The sequence below is a fragment of the Rhinatrema bivittatum genome, chromosome 11, assembly GCF_901001135.1.
Source record: "Rhinatrema bivittatum chromosome 11, aRhiBiv1.1, whole genome shotgun sequence".
In the NCBI taxonomy this organism is placed as follows: Eukaryota; Metazoa; Chordata; class Amphibia; order Gymnophiona; family Rhinatrematidae; genus Rhinatrema; species Rhinatrema bivittatum.
In genome coordinates, this window is record NC_042625.1 from 16,276,339 (window position 1) to 16,290,202 (window position 13,864).

The 13,864-nt window shown below is 43.4% G+C and overlaps 2 protein-coding genes across 8 annotated transcripts in view; one reads left to right on the forward strand and one right to left on the reverse strand.

Annotated features, from left to right (window-relative positions):
• Positions 1–8,236, reverse strand: part of SRRD (SRR1 domain containing) — a 40,943-nt gene extending 32,707 nt beyond the window's left edge. Inside the window, exons 1-3 of one of the 4 annotated variants that reach the window (XM_029619425.1) lie at positions 8,099–8,117; positions 4,478–4,568; positions 541–711 (exon numbers count right to left, since the gene is read on the reverse strand). In XM_029619425.1, the coding sequence (XP_029475285.1) occupies positions 541–707 (167 nt within the window). In that variant the 5' untranslated portion in view covers positions 708–711; positions 4,478–4,568; positions 8,099–8,117. Of the gene's footprint in view, positions 1–540; positions 715–1,580; positions 1,935–4,477; positions 4,569–8,098 lie in introns of those variants that run through there. The other 3 variants (XM_029619424.1, XM_029619426.1, XM_029619423.1) reach the window with 3 other exon arrangements.
• HPS4 (HPS4 biogenesis of lysosomal organelles complex 3 subunit 2) overlaps positions 8,185–13,864 on the forward strand; it is a 56,196-nt gene continuing 50,516 nt past the window's right edge. For 2 of the 4 annotated variants that reach the window (XM_029619418.1, XM_029619422.1), the window contains exon 1: positions 8,185–8,316. The gene's annotated coding sequence lies outside the window, so the exon portion shown is untranslated. Of the gene's footprint in view, positions 8,317–11,718; positions 11,739–12,784; positions 12,805–13,864 lie in introns of those variants that run through there. The other 2 variants (XM_029619421.1, XM_029619420.1) reach the window with 2 other exon arrangements.

A 13,864-nucleotide genomic window follows, 5' to 3' on the forward strand; every position in this document is an offset into this window, starting at 1 on the left:
GTTGCACATTAATGATTTAAATATGTATGTTATATATGAATATTATGAGTGTAGACTATTATGGCAGAGTTACATAGAGATGAGCAATCATCCATTTTCTAGCAGATTGTTTATAATTTTTAATATAGAGCTTGTTTGTGGTAATATCTATTGTTCTTGATTGTTTTAGCCCCTGATGCAGCCTTTTGGCGAAACTCAGCTTGTATTTTGAGTCGGGCAATTCTTAATAAAAGTCTTTCCACGGTGTAAGGTAGTCCCCTCTGTTTTTTTGCCAGTCCTCAGTAAGTGCATCACAATTCAAAATGCCTTTTATTTAAAATGTTAGCAATCTTATTATCTAAATTGTGCACCTGTTCTGCTAGTTTAGATCTTTGCCAAGTTCAATTTTGTATCTCCTCCTGTGTACATTAATCAATAGATTTTCTCTCACTGCCAAACCCACTTTTCAGCAGTCATATTTATCACTTGGTAAAATCAGTGCAGATACGTAAAAGGTCAAACACACGTGCACAGATTCCTCTGCTGTCAGCTTCGACTCACTTGGCTTGTTGGATTCTCAGTTTTATTTTGTCACAGTCTACCTCATCATCTTGGCACCCTGTACCAGAACTGGCGGATTCCTCGCTGCTGGTCACAGTCCTGGTTTTATTGATTTGCTTCTTGGCACCCTTCTTACCACTCACTGTTTGCCATGGACAGTCTTCCATCCTTCTGCAGGAGAGAAACATTGGGGTTAACCATATCACGTCCAAAGCAGCACATCTGTTTTATCATTCTCTGTCCTAGTGTCACGAATTGATTTATTAATTGGATTCATTACCCGCCTTACTGAATACGAGATTCACTCAAGGCAGGGTACAACATATTAGAATGGCAGCACAGAAGGTGCATAGTGAAGACTAAATGTGAAATAAATAACATAGCAGAACAATCGATTGTAGCAGCTCATTCAAGACACAGAAATGGTGTTAGGTACTTTATTGCAATCAGTTTAATTCTATTGCATATGCACGGGCAGGTTTCAGCTCTTTCGGGGTGGGGGAAGTTATGGGTTTAGTATTAAAGACCTGGTAGAAGAGCCAGGCCTTTACTTGCTTCCTGAAGTGGGAGTAGTCATGTGTTTGCAGAGCTCTTCAGGGTGGGACTTGCATAGGACAAATGCTGCTCCCGCGAAAGATCATTGGCAGGTATCTAATCTTTTGATTTCTTTTGTCCATGGCATTGTTAAGGAGGCCACAAGTAAGGATCTTAGCTGTCTGGAAGGTCTGTAAATTGGTTCTTACCTGCTAATTTTCATTCCTGTAGTCCACAGATCAGTCCAGACTCCTGGGTTTTGCCTCCCCTCCAGCAGATGGAGACAGAGAAAGTTTTACTGACACTGTCACTTAACATGAGGTGCCTCCTGCAGTCCCTCAGTATTGAACTGTACCCAAGCATAATAGAAAAACAACAAAACCCAACTCAGTGAATAACTAAATTCCCCTGAACGAGCAGAGGGGAGAGGAATCGGAAAATTGACAAACTTGTCCACACAAAACCATCAACAAGCCAGCCTGCCTCTAGGACCATCGGAGGCCTACCTGCGATTTTCTTTTTCTTTTTTTCCAGATACAGTGGACGCTTGCCTGACCAACCACCTCCCCAAAGCCACAGGGACGATCATGCCGTGCTCTTCCCCCACGGCTGATGCTCCTGACGTCATCTAATCACGCTGAGGGGTTTTAAGCGCGGCGACGGACCCGGAGGCGCTGCGCGCCGAAGGAGCATGACAAAGCCCCTTCGTACACCTTGAGCAGAACAAGCGGAAAAACTTCGCAAATATTCCAAGCAATAGGACCATGGCAAAAGATGAACAAAATACACACTCAATTCAAGTCTGCTTAAACAAGAGTAAGTATGGAAATAACACCATAAGAAAATTCAAAGAGCGATGCAATGCAAGGGAAACAAGGAATGTGAATTTAAATAATCTTATGCAGCTAAAAAGAACTAGTAGTAGAAATATGAATAATGTGTTGATGATAATTGTTTTTACTTGTTAATGCACAATCAGTGACTAAGAAATTTCCTATTATCACGGATTTGTTATTTGATGTTAAACCTAGTTTTAACGCAATCACAGAATCATGGCTAAAAAAAATCAGATACAGTTTTAAAAAAACTAGATAGCGAATAAAAATTATTATGTATTTTCGATCCCTAGAACAAACAGAAGAGGTGGTGGCTTAATGCTAATCATTGAAAAGAAATTTAATTGTAAATTGTTACCAACTACACCTCCAATGAATCATGAAATTGTCATTTTTGACACTAGCCATACACAAATTTGTCATTTACTGCCCACCTAGTCTCCTGGAATTAAACATTTCTCTGTTAATTGAATATTTTACAACTCACCTAAATTCATCAAAACCAACCATCATATTAGGAGATTTTAATCTCCACATGGACGTTTATCCATTATCAAGTACCTGCCAGACACTGATTGATATAATGAATACACTAGGATTCAAATTAATTAAAGACAAACCCAAACACAAAGCAGGGCATTCCTTAGATTTGACATTTATCAACAGTAGTTCTCTAGAAAATATAACACAAACTATACACAAATTCCATGGTCGGATCACTTCCTCATTCAGTCTACTATTAAACATTTAGGACCAATAGAGAAACAAAGAAAAGAACCAGTTGAATTTAAGTATCGTCCACCTTATAACATAGAAATACTAAAAGACAAACTACAGGAAAAATTAGCAAATTTTGACTACACTGATAGCTGCACTGCAACAAAACTGCATGGGTGAATAGGACTACTAAATTAGCAGATGAAATAAACCCCCCAAAAAATATCTGCATCAAGGAACCAAAACAAATAAATCCCTGGCATAATGAAGGAAAAGGAATAGAAAAGGAATAAAACAGAAAATTTAACAAAATACCAAAAACATCTGGCCTTCTACAAAAAAGTAATTCTAGATGCTAAAAAGAAATATTTCAGTTCTAAAATAGAAAGGTTTACGAATAACTCAAGAACCTTGTTCAACATAATTAGATGTCACGAATGATAAAACGAATCCTCCTCAGAACGTACCCCAGAATCGCTGCAATGAAATAGCACAGTTTTTCAGAGATAAAATTGAGAATTTAAGAACCAAAATCCCGAACACAACTAAACAAGAGGTTAAAATGTGTACCAGGGATGTTATGCAATGGTCTTCGTTTTGCTGAGGTGTCAAATATAGAAGTGGAGACCATGTTAAAAAAGTTGAATCCTGCTCCCCATACAATCGACACCTTACCTACAGGCTGATACAGTACCTGTTAACCAACATTTGGACGCGTGTTTTCGACAGGCTAGCTTTACCCCTTACCCTGTTTTAAAGTTGTAAACCGGTATGATTACACTGGAATATAGGTATATAAGTTGAAATAAATGAATGTAGGACAGGTAAGACATGGTTGTGCAGTTTGCATCCTTCGATCACGCAGTCACGCAGCAGAGTTTTGTATTAGCTGGAGTTTGTGGAAGGCCTTATTTGTTTGACCTTAGTACAGTGTGTTACAGTAATCCAGTCATGTGATTACCATGGCATGGATAGGATTGTCTTCTCTTTACTGTGGGTGAGTAAATTTTCAATACCCTGTCAATAGATTCACTACATTGTGTTATCCATTCCATCCCTACTGCTTCGTTGTACTTGGTGTCAACCTACACAATGCAATGTGTACCAATGAGTACCAATTCTGGCTTGATCACCACATTAATCCATTTAAATAAAAGTTAGTATATAAACTGCAGGAATGGTGAACTCTGGTCCTGAAGCGAATCAGAAATGTCTGTTTAAGATTTCCACACATATGATCCAAGCACCAGGCTATACTGAAAACAAACCAGTTTGTGATACTCAAGGAACAGAAATCATCTTTTTTTTGTAGGCGATGCTTTTTAATGGATTAAGCCAGACCTTTTCAGATCCAGTCTTCGCGAACCCACAAAGGTCTTGTTTTCGGGATATCCACATTTAATATTCAAGAACTATATTTGCATAGGTTGATCTAAGAAATAACTATTTACATAATTTTGGTCATCCTAAAAAACAGATCTATTCTCAAGAAGCAGATTTGAAAACCAATGGAATAGCATAACATTTTAATGTGCCTTGTCTGGGTTAACTTTTATCTTATAAAACTATACTACTTATTAAGCAGCAGGCCAGGGACCAGAGTGGATCTGTGCTCTTATTCATGGCATGTTATCTTATTATAAAGCACCCAAGAATTTCAAATAGCTAAGTATTCTATAAGTGATTGGCAGAAGTTTAAAAAATATTGCAGAGAAAACTTCTCTTCTGAGCAGAACGCTCTGACATTCCAGTTAACATTCTAGGATGGAGGGAGACACTGAGTATAAGGAAGTAGTGGGGTGAAGTGCATCACAGAATATAATTTTATTTACTTTTGAAAATTCACTCACCCATTTTCCTAGCTGGTAAGATAAGCTGGGAGCGGAAGCTGTTTCTTCAGCACTGATCAAGGGCCAAGGAGGGAAAGGAGGCTCTTCAGTCCTGATAGAGGGGAGGGAAAGAGGAGGAGAATGAGGGGGAGGGAGAGGAAAGAGACCTATATCTAAGAAGGGTGAGGAGTAGAAATAGAGAAGGATGCACTGGGTTGGGGCCAAGAGCAGAAGCTTGAGAGGGCTGCACTCACCATGTACTCCTAACCCATAATCAGGCCAATACAGTAGAGTATGCTCAGCTGAGCGCATTGTTTTACCAGCTGTTGGATGTGCGCCCATTACCCCTTATACAATAAAGGGCTGAGCGCATCCAAACCCCATCGAAACTAATAGCGCTCATCACATGCAAATGCATGTTGATAAGGCTATTAGTTATTCACCTGGGATACAGAAAGAAAATGTGCGCCCAATCCGTACATTTTACACTCAGAAATTAACTAATTTCTGAGCAGCCTAGAAAAATGTACATCCTCCGACTTAATACTGTGGTGCAAGTTAGAGGAACCAAAAGGTTAAAAAAAAATTTTTTTTACGTGCCGGCAGGTCAAGTTAGGAAAAAAGGACACTTACAGGCCTATACAGTAAAGCACGGCCGCAGTTACCCTGCTTCTAACCCACTTTCTACTCACAATTTGGCCGCGTTAGTCCAACCTGCGATACACTATCCCTTTCAAACCCATCCTTACCGCTTCTTTAAATTACTGCAACTCTCTGCTTATTGGCCTTCCAGCCATCACCACCAAACCTCTACAAATGTTGCAGAACTCCGCTGCCAGGATTCTTACTAACACCAGCAGAGGTGAACACATAACACCCATACTAAAACACTTACACTGGCTCCCCATCAGATCCAGAATCATTTTCAAAGTGCTAACTATAACACACAAGACCATCCATTCCCAAACGTCGCTTGATCTAAGCTGTCCACTTCGTCTACATGCGCCATCAAGACCAATCAGAACCAGATACTTAGGCACCTTACACGTACCTTCAGCCAAGTCCTCACTCAAGAAACGTGCATTCTCGACTGCCAGCCCCCTCCATTGGAATGCCCTCCCCATGGACATTCGTCTTGAAACGTGTACTCGAACATTCAAAAAGAAACTCAAAACCTGGCTCTTTACAAAAGCCTTCACTTAAAGGTTTCGCCCAGAGCCACGTCCCAGACCATGACTCATTCTTGCATTTCATAATCACGTTAATCAGATGTCTGATGCCACAACTCCTAATTGTATTCTTGGTCTCACATTCCAAATCGTTAAATTTAGAGCATGCTACACCAATACCTCTTAAGCCAGATGTAACCTCAGCTTTGAAGTCTACAATCCTGAAGATGTAACCGCTAGTTCTTGTATATTTAATCCTTATTCTGAAGATGTAAACTTATCATGAAGACTGTAATCTGTAAGCATTTGTATTTATTATAAGAATTTGTATTTGTTATTTAGCTATTTACATTGTTCTGTTACCACTTGGTCCTATTCTCTCCTTTACCTCAAGTTCTAAGTTCCTACAAAGTTAGCCTTGTTATTTATACCGAATTGTTTGATGTAATTGTTTAATTGTTTGATGTAATTTTCTAATCTTGGTTCTGTGTAAACCGAAGTGGTATGTACTAGTACATGAACTCCGGTATATAAAAGCCTTTAAATAAATAAATAAATCAACGGGTAACCCTTTCCGCCCGCGGCATGTAAATGGTATGTAAACGATCGGATTAGCTATTCCCTCCCATACAGTAACGTGCGCCCCGATTATCGCCTTTTTAACCTGCAGTTTTGCCGCGTGTTTAACCTGCTAATTTACCGCCTACCCTTACTCCAGCGTTAGTGTGGAGCGTCAGGTCAGAGAGACGAAATTTCACGGGCAAACGACCCCCTCACCCCCCGGGACAAGACCTTTAGAGGAGCCAGGACCGAGCAAACTTTCCCCCAGCCCCCGCTCACCTGCCCTGGTCGCGTCCATGGGTGCAGATCTCCCATGCGGGCGCGCTGACAGCTCCGGAGCAGGAAGGAAGGACCCGTTGTTTCCAAGCATAACCTCTAAACCTCCATAACTAAACTCTTGCCTGCCCAACCTAAAATCCAACGCACCGGGAAAGCCACGCTTCAGGATCGGGCAAACTTTCCCCCAGCCCCCGCTCACCTGCCCTGGCCACGTCCATGGGTGCCGGTCTCCGGAGCAGCCCCAGTCCTCTCTCCCCTCCTCTCGGGGGCAGCCGGCGGCGAGAGCGAGAGCGGCTTCAGCAGCCCGGGGCGGATCAGGAGGGGAGAGAGGACTGGGGCTGCTCCGGAGATCGGCACCCATGGCCTCGGCCACGGCAGGTGAGCGGGGGCTGGGGGAAAGTTTGCCCGATCCTGAAGCGTGGCTTTCCCAGTGCATTGGATTTTAGGTTGGGCAGGCAAGAGTTTAGGCCAGCTGATACTTCTCTGATCCTTTTCTTTTGCTTTAAGTTGGGATCCACTTCCTGGTACCTGTCATTTCAAATGACAAGTACCAGCGCACCCAGGATACTGTATAGGCACTGTATAGCGCTCTATGCAGTAAAATGGATTGCGCTTCATGGATGCTTCTTGGACGCGGCTTGCATTTGCATGCTATTTAAATACTGTATCGAGCGGTATGTGATCCGAACTGTGCGAGCGGCAAACGAGTGGGCGCCCAGCACTGCTGCACTTTTTCTACCGCGTCCTTACTGTATCGGCTAGCATGTTTTATAAGCGTCCGTTTTCCAAGCCAGCTGCCAGCCACCTCTCCTAGGCTTCCACACTATTGCCCCTAGCGCCTCCTTTTCAGTGTGACCACTCATTTAAATACAGTACCGTGCGCCCTGGAGAGGTGACTGGGCACGCATTAGGAAGGCAGGGGCTGAACACTGAGCGCCCATTTTCCCTGTGCACTTTACAGTATCTGCCTGATTGAGCGCTAGCTCAACGCGTGCTGATGCACAGTATTGCATCGACCTGTTTGTGTGTAGTGTGAGTATATGACAAGTGTATATTTATTTTATTTTCTGATTACTTGCTTTGACAAACAATCCCAAAGCAGTTTACAATAAAATCTATGAGAAACAGCATCTTATTTAAAGAGCAAACATCGTACATTACATTATCTAAAACAAGTTCAGACTACTCTCCCCCTCCCAATTTCAAACAAGAAAAACAAACCAAAGAAAGACACATGCCCACCCTCCGGGAGGGAGGGGCTTCCTGGCAGAATTTGTTCGAATCCCCTCTTCCCATGCTAGGAGCTACCAAATGGAAGAATTTCATACAGAGACTCTAGGACAAAACTAGAAAGCATAAGGGAAAATGCCTCCTCCATGTGCTAGGCAGAGGCTATGAGCTGAAGTAAAGCGTGAGCCTGTACCCTGCATACGGTTGCCGGTTCTAGCCCAGTGGAGACACGGAGCTGTAGCTCTGATTTCCCTAAGAAAAGCAGGACCACTACAAATCCGCGTCTGCAGGGAATAAAACCAAGACCTGAGGCTTAGCAACTCCCCTGCTTTCCTGGTGCCAGTGCCAGCGCCAGCGCCAGCTCCAGCGCTAGCGCCGCTGCGCTCGCTCCCTTCTCACTTACCACGTTCTTCCCACGCGCACGCGCGCGCGCAGCCCGCTCTGTTCTCGCGATACCCGTCAACAGCAGCAGCAGGAGGAGGAGCCGCCGGGGCAGCGCGAGAGTTACTGGTGTCTGCGCGGCTCAAATTTTCGGCGTCCGCGCTCACTGAAGGGGAGCGGGAGGGGGTGTCCGGACACCAGGGCTTCTCGTCGTCGCTGCCGGCTCCTCCCTCCTGACAGGTAACACGACGGGAGGATTTTTCTGCTCCTCCAGCCTCTTTATTAATAGGCTCGGCCTAGTGTTCACTTTCGAGCCCCTGGCGGCTACCGGAAGGCTGGAGTAGGAGTAGCACAGGCAGAAAAAGAGAAGCTGAAGGGGGCTGGTCAAGGGTAGCCCCCCCCCGCTGAGGTGCAGCACCTTACTCTTAAGCAGGCGATGCTGTAAAGTGCGCCCAGCAGAGCGCACTGATTAACCCGGGTTGGACACGCGTCCAAAACCCTTTATACAATAAAAGGTAGACTTTTAAAAAAGCACATGGGTGGCCATGTCAGTGCGGTTCCTGGAAAGAGTACATGGATGTGGCTGTTTTATCAACAACAAAAAAGGAAAACTATCTCCCATGATCTTTCCCAAAACAATTTTGAAGTGTGTGTTAAAGTATCAACTAGGATACGATGACCTTCATATATGGCATCATCGTAAATGTGCTATATGAAGACACAATATATTAACTCTGCCGTGATGTATAATCATAGGTCATTTTTTTTTTTGTTTACATAATATCTGTGCAACCAATGTGCTGAGTAGAACAATTCTGTGTCAATTCTTCAAAAATAAATATATTGTGTCTTCATACAGCACATTTACGATGATGCCATATATGAAGGTCATCGTATCCTAGTTGATACTTTAACACACACTTCAAAATTGTTTTGGGAAAGATCAGGGGAGATAGTTTTCCTTTTTTGTTGTTTATATCTACTATCGCCTGAAGTAAAATACCCACGTGGACACATTGTTCTGTGTGGCTATTTTATAACGTGCACATGTGTGCACGTGTTATAAAATACGATTCCCGCGCGCACATGCGTGCCGGATTCTAAAGCGCATATGCGGGCGGGTGGCCTCTCCTGTGTGCAAGGGGGAGTATTTTTAAAAAATAAATGTGGTGACACGAGTAGTGTTTTCCCAGTTCCCTATCCCCCTTCCTACCTTTTCCCCTCTCCTCCCTGACCCCCTAACCCCTACCTAGCTAGTTAAAATTTTTTTGTTTTAATACTTAACTACTCCTTTGGAGCAGAAGTAACTTCCGCATGCTGGCCAGCTGCCGGCGCATGCTTCCCCGGGACAGGGGAAGCTGCTGTCCCAGTCAGCTCCTATCCCTCCCCGCTCAGACGCCACCTTCCTGGCCTGATCCTTTTGCATGGACCGGCACTTCTGCGCATACCAGGAGGTTTCTAAAATGCGTTTGGAGGGTGCAGGTACCGGCCACATGCATATCCCCCGGATTTTACGTGCATGAGCATTTTAAAATTCGGGCATAAGGGGTTTAATGAAGGCATTAATTTCTGAGCAACCTGAAAAAGTGTACAGAAAAGCAGAAAATACTGTGCCGGCAGGTCAGGTTAGGAAAACGGATGCTCAATTTTGCAGGCGGCTGTTTTCCTAACCTGCTGACAGCCACGTATCATGGGCCAAGGAGGCCCTAGGGGCACGCAATTGTCCCTAGTGCCTCCTTTTAGCATGACCCCTCGTTTGCATACTGTATCGTGCGCCCAGTAGAGGGGGCCTGTGCGCGCATTGAAAGAGTGGGCACCGAAAATGGCTGTGCTTTTTTAGTGAATCTGAACTGTTTCGGTCTGAAGTTGCCACCTGGCTCTGGTCCACCACCAGGGGCTGATGCAGCGCTGGAGTTGTCCCTGTAGGAAAGGCAGCGATTATAATTCCCTAAATGTCATAGGGCAAACCAAACACTGCATCAGGGATTGACCCTGTGGGAACCCTAGTTACTGGAGCTGCCACCATCCATGGGAGTCCAGCTCCAGTCCTCGAGGGCAGCCTGGACAGGTTTTCAGGATATTCCTAATGACTATATATGAGATATATTTGCATACAGTTGATGCAGTGCATTCAAATACGTCTCATTGTAGATATCCTGAAAACCAGAGGGGATAGTGGCCCTCGTGGACTGGAATTGGACTTCCAATAATTATTCTGCAAATTACTAGGCCATATTCCATGTTCCTCAAGCCATCCTGGCCTACCTCCAGCCAATTTTTTCAGGATATTTCCAATGAGTATGAATGAGAGAGTTGCATTCAATGGATGTCATGCATGTAAATTTATCTCATACATATTCATTGTGGAGATCCTGAAAAGCAGACCAGCTAGGACAGGCTTGAGAACCACTGCACTAAAATGACAGCAGTAGAGAAGGTCTGTACAGCACATAAAAACATAAAATATGCCATGCTGAGTCAGGCCAAAGGTCATCCAGTTCAGATTCTGTCTTCAACAGTAAAAGTAGATCCAGTTCTTTGTTGCTCATTCCGAAGGATAAGTGATGGCTTTCCCCTGAATCCTTGCACATTCCATTTTGAAAATTGTCCCACTAAAGCTATTTGCAATTACACCTGCTAAACCGTATGCAGAAATTTTTCAGGAAATGTGCATGCATGGTAGATCTTGCCCCGGGAACACTCCTGCTCAGTCCAGGTGCAGACATGTTATATGCGCATAATACCTGCATATTGAGTGGGCAATTTTGTAAAGGGCCATTTCTTTGTTTTACCTGCAGATGTTCCTTTGAAAAGTACTCTCCCACTGCTCAGTTCTTCCATTTTACTTGGTCACATATTGGGGAAATACTTTGCTGAAAAATGTTGTACATACCTTATTTTGGAATTTTAGACTGCCTTTCCAAATTATTCTCAAGGTGGCTTATAGTATAATTAATGTAGGGAGACCCCCAATTATTTCTGTCCTTTTATGAGCCTGGTGGGTGTACAGAAGGCTGTGTGTGGGAGAGACCTCAGGTTTATCAGTGTGTGTTTTAGGGAAATGATTCAGTTCTTGTGCATGCAGTAATACTAGTTGACCACTGGATGGCATTTTAGGTGTGTGAGCCGTTATTGAATAGTGATAGTGTGTTAATAGGGAAATGTGGGTCTATTTCTTTAAAGTAGTGGGGTTTCCTGATTAGTGGCCCAGGTTGAAATGGGAAGTACAGGGTTTTGGGGAGTTTTGGTCCTTTTTTCCCCCACCCTTGCCAGTATAGGGTGAGATTTAGAGATCAGACAGACAGACAATCTCTTTCTGGAGAAGTAGTCAGCTTGTGGGCTGGGAGACCCATGGACCCTTCAAGGGGAGAAGCCTGAGGCCTAGGAGAGTGAAGCGTAGTTTCCCCCCCCCCCCCCCCCCCTCACCTTAAGTGCTGGTACAGTGAAGTGAAAGGAGAGGCTTCCTCCTCCCATGAGCAGCTTAGCACAATGGTGAAATGGGGAGTCTAATAGCCACGGAGTGGTTTGGAAGAGTGTCTGATTAATTCCCTTTTGGGGAATTAATCAGAAGTCGAGAGAGTGCCCAGAAGATCAAAATAGTGCAGCTATCTGGGGGAAAACCTTCATTGGGAGAACCAAGAGGAGTGGAGACCAGAGGATATGTGAGTAAATAAGGTATATCTGAGATGCATTTGGTTCTTATCGGATGACAATTTTGATATGTGTATGTTTGAACAAATACCGGTCTCCTATAGGGCTGAGAGAAAGAAAAAGTAGTGGGAATGAGAAAAATGTAGACTTGTGGTCAATAGGAGCAGTGAAATTCAAGATGTCTCATATGTACTTAAATGGATATGTTTCTGTGTGAGGGTGACTGCTTCGGAAGCTCATGATTTGTCTGCAGACTTCAGTAATGCTATAAGTAAATATTACAAAAGCAAAAAATCTCATCCATGTAAAAGTGGTTGATGGCTGGCTGCATCTGCCGGGAAATAAAGTTACTGTTTGTTGGAATTTGGATACAATGTATCAGTGTCTTATTATTTGGCCAGCCCTTGATATGGATGGAGTCGGATATTCCTGGAGGAGTTTTCTTCCTTGTCCTGGCGGTATAATGGAAATGGAGTACTGTTTCAGTGCTGTCACCAAAAGGTTCACTTCACCATCTGCATTACTGTCGTAAGAGCCCACAAAATACCGTAAATTTAGAGGGACAACCACCGCACAGCAGGGCAGTCCCATTCCCTCATTTTATGTTCCTTTTGGCGGGGCTACATTAATAATCAGGTAGAATACCTCCCTGCCCCAGAGACCTTACAGTCTGAGCTAATGGGAGCTAAAGTGACAACAGGAGTGTGTGTGAGGGGGCAGGGCGTGGGATCTGGACTTTGGTTTCCCTGGCTCTCAGCATGTTGCTCTGACCATTAGGCCCACTCCCAAGCAGACTTGGCTAGTCATAATTAGTCAAGTCAAGCTTTTTCTGAAAAATAAAGCCCACCCAATAGTTATTTGCTTGAAAAGGTTACGTTTTTCCTAAGTTAGTATGAAGAAACCTTCCAAATTTTAGTTTAATTTCATTGGTCGTATATGCTCCTCTCCCCCTGAGTGATCACGTGTCCCAAAAAGGGAGCAGCTTGAAGCATTTGTGCTCTATGCTCACTCGTTTCAACTTTTCCAATCACCTTAAAAAAACAACACACAGGGCATTTGTGAACAGGAGGTACAAACGTGAGTCAGAAATCAAATTTCACTGTTAACAAAATTTAAGCTTGAGGCATTTTACTATAGGAGGTTCCATATACAGCCTCACGTTTTTCTTGTTTGCAATATTTTCCCTGTCAGAAGTTGATATATAGAAAACGCAGCAGTGGTTGGTATCCTTTATTTTTCTCGTCTTTGTTGGTGCTGAAAAAGAAGCTGTCGGGTAACCTTCTCTCTGCCACGCTAATGAAAGCAGTAGAAGCTAGGACGCTGTTCAAGGAAAGTCTGAAACAAAAGGATTACCTATGCCTTCTGATCAACTTTCCGAAAATTTATCCTCAATGATTTGTTTTCAAGGTTGAGCAAAATGAAATCCGTAAGTGCGGCATCAACTTGTTGGAGCATGCCAAGAAAGTTTTATGGCTGCTGGGAGTCTGGTACATAAAATGCTTTTATGGTCATTTAGCTGCTGAAAAGTATTTGAACTTGTGGGATATTCTCCTTTTTTGAAAAATGACGACGTATGAAGCAGTATCTTGTGTAAGAGAGAGCTTGCTTCCAGATGTGTTTTATTATCTGCTTTTCTAATGTGCTTCACAGTAGTGGGGTAATGTGGAATGACTTAGCTGTTCCTCAGTCTTTCTTGGCATTTGCTTGTTTTTGTAATTCTGGCTCTGCTGAAAGCTAGGGCAGTTTTTCTGCAGGTCCTGCACAGTATGGGGAACATCTGCTTTAGTTTTATTTTTTTGTAGCATGGACTGTGCGCACAGGGCTGTACTTAATGATCACTAGATTCATGCACACTTACAGTAATTTCTTTACACAAGTCATGGAGTTTCCCATCCTGAAAGAGCTTACTTTATCCTAATTTCATGTGTTGTATTTTGAATTATAAAATACTAGATGTGTGTGTTGGGGGGGGGGGGGGGGGAAGGGGTTTGTTTTTTGTTTTTTTTGTATTCTTGGTATGACTCGTAAAAGTTCCTCTTTACTACATTCTGAATTGGGTATACTGCTGATTTGAGTCTTGTGACATGTATCCTGCCCCATTCCCTGCATTTTTTATTGGCATCTTGCAAGTCATGTG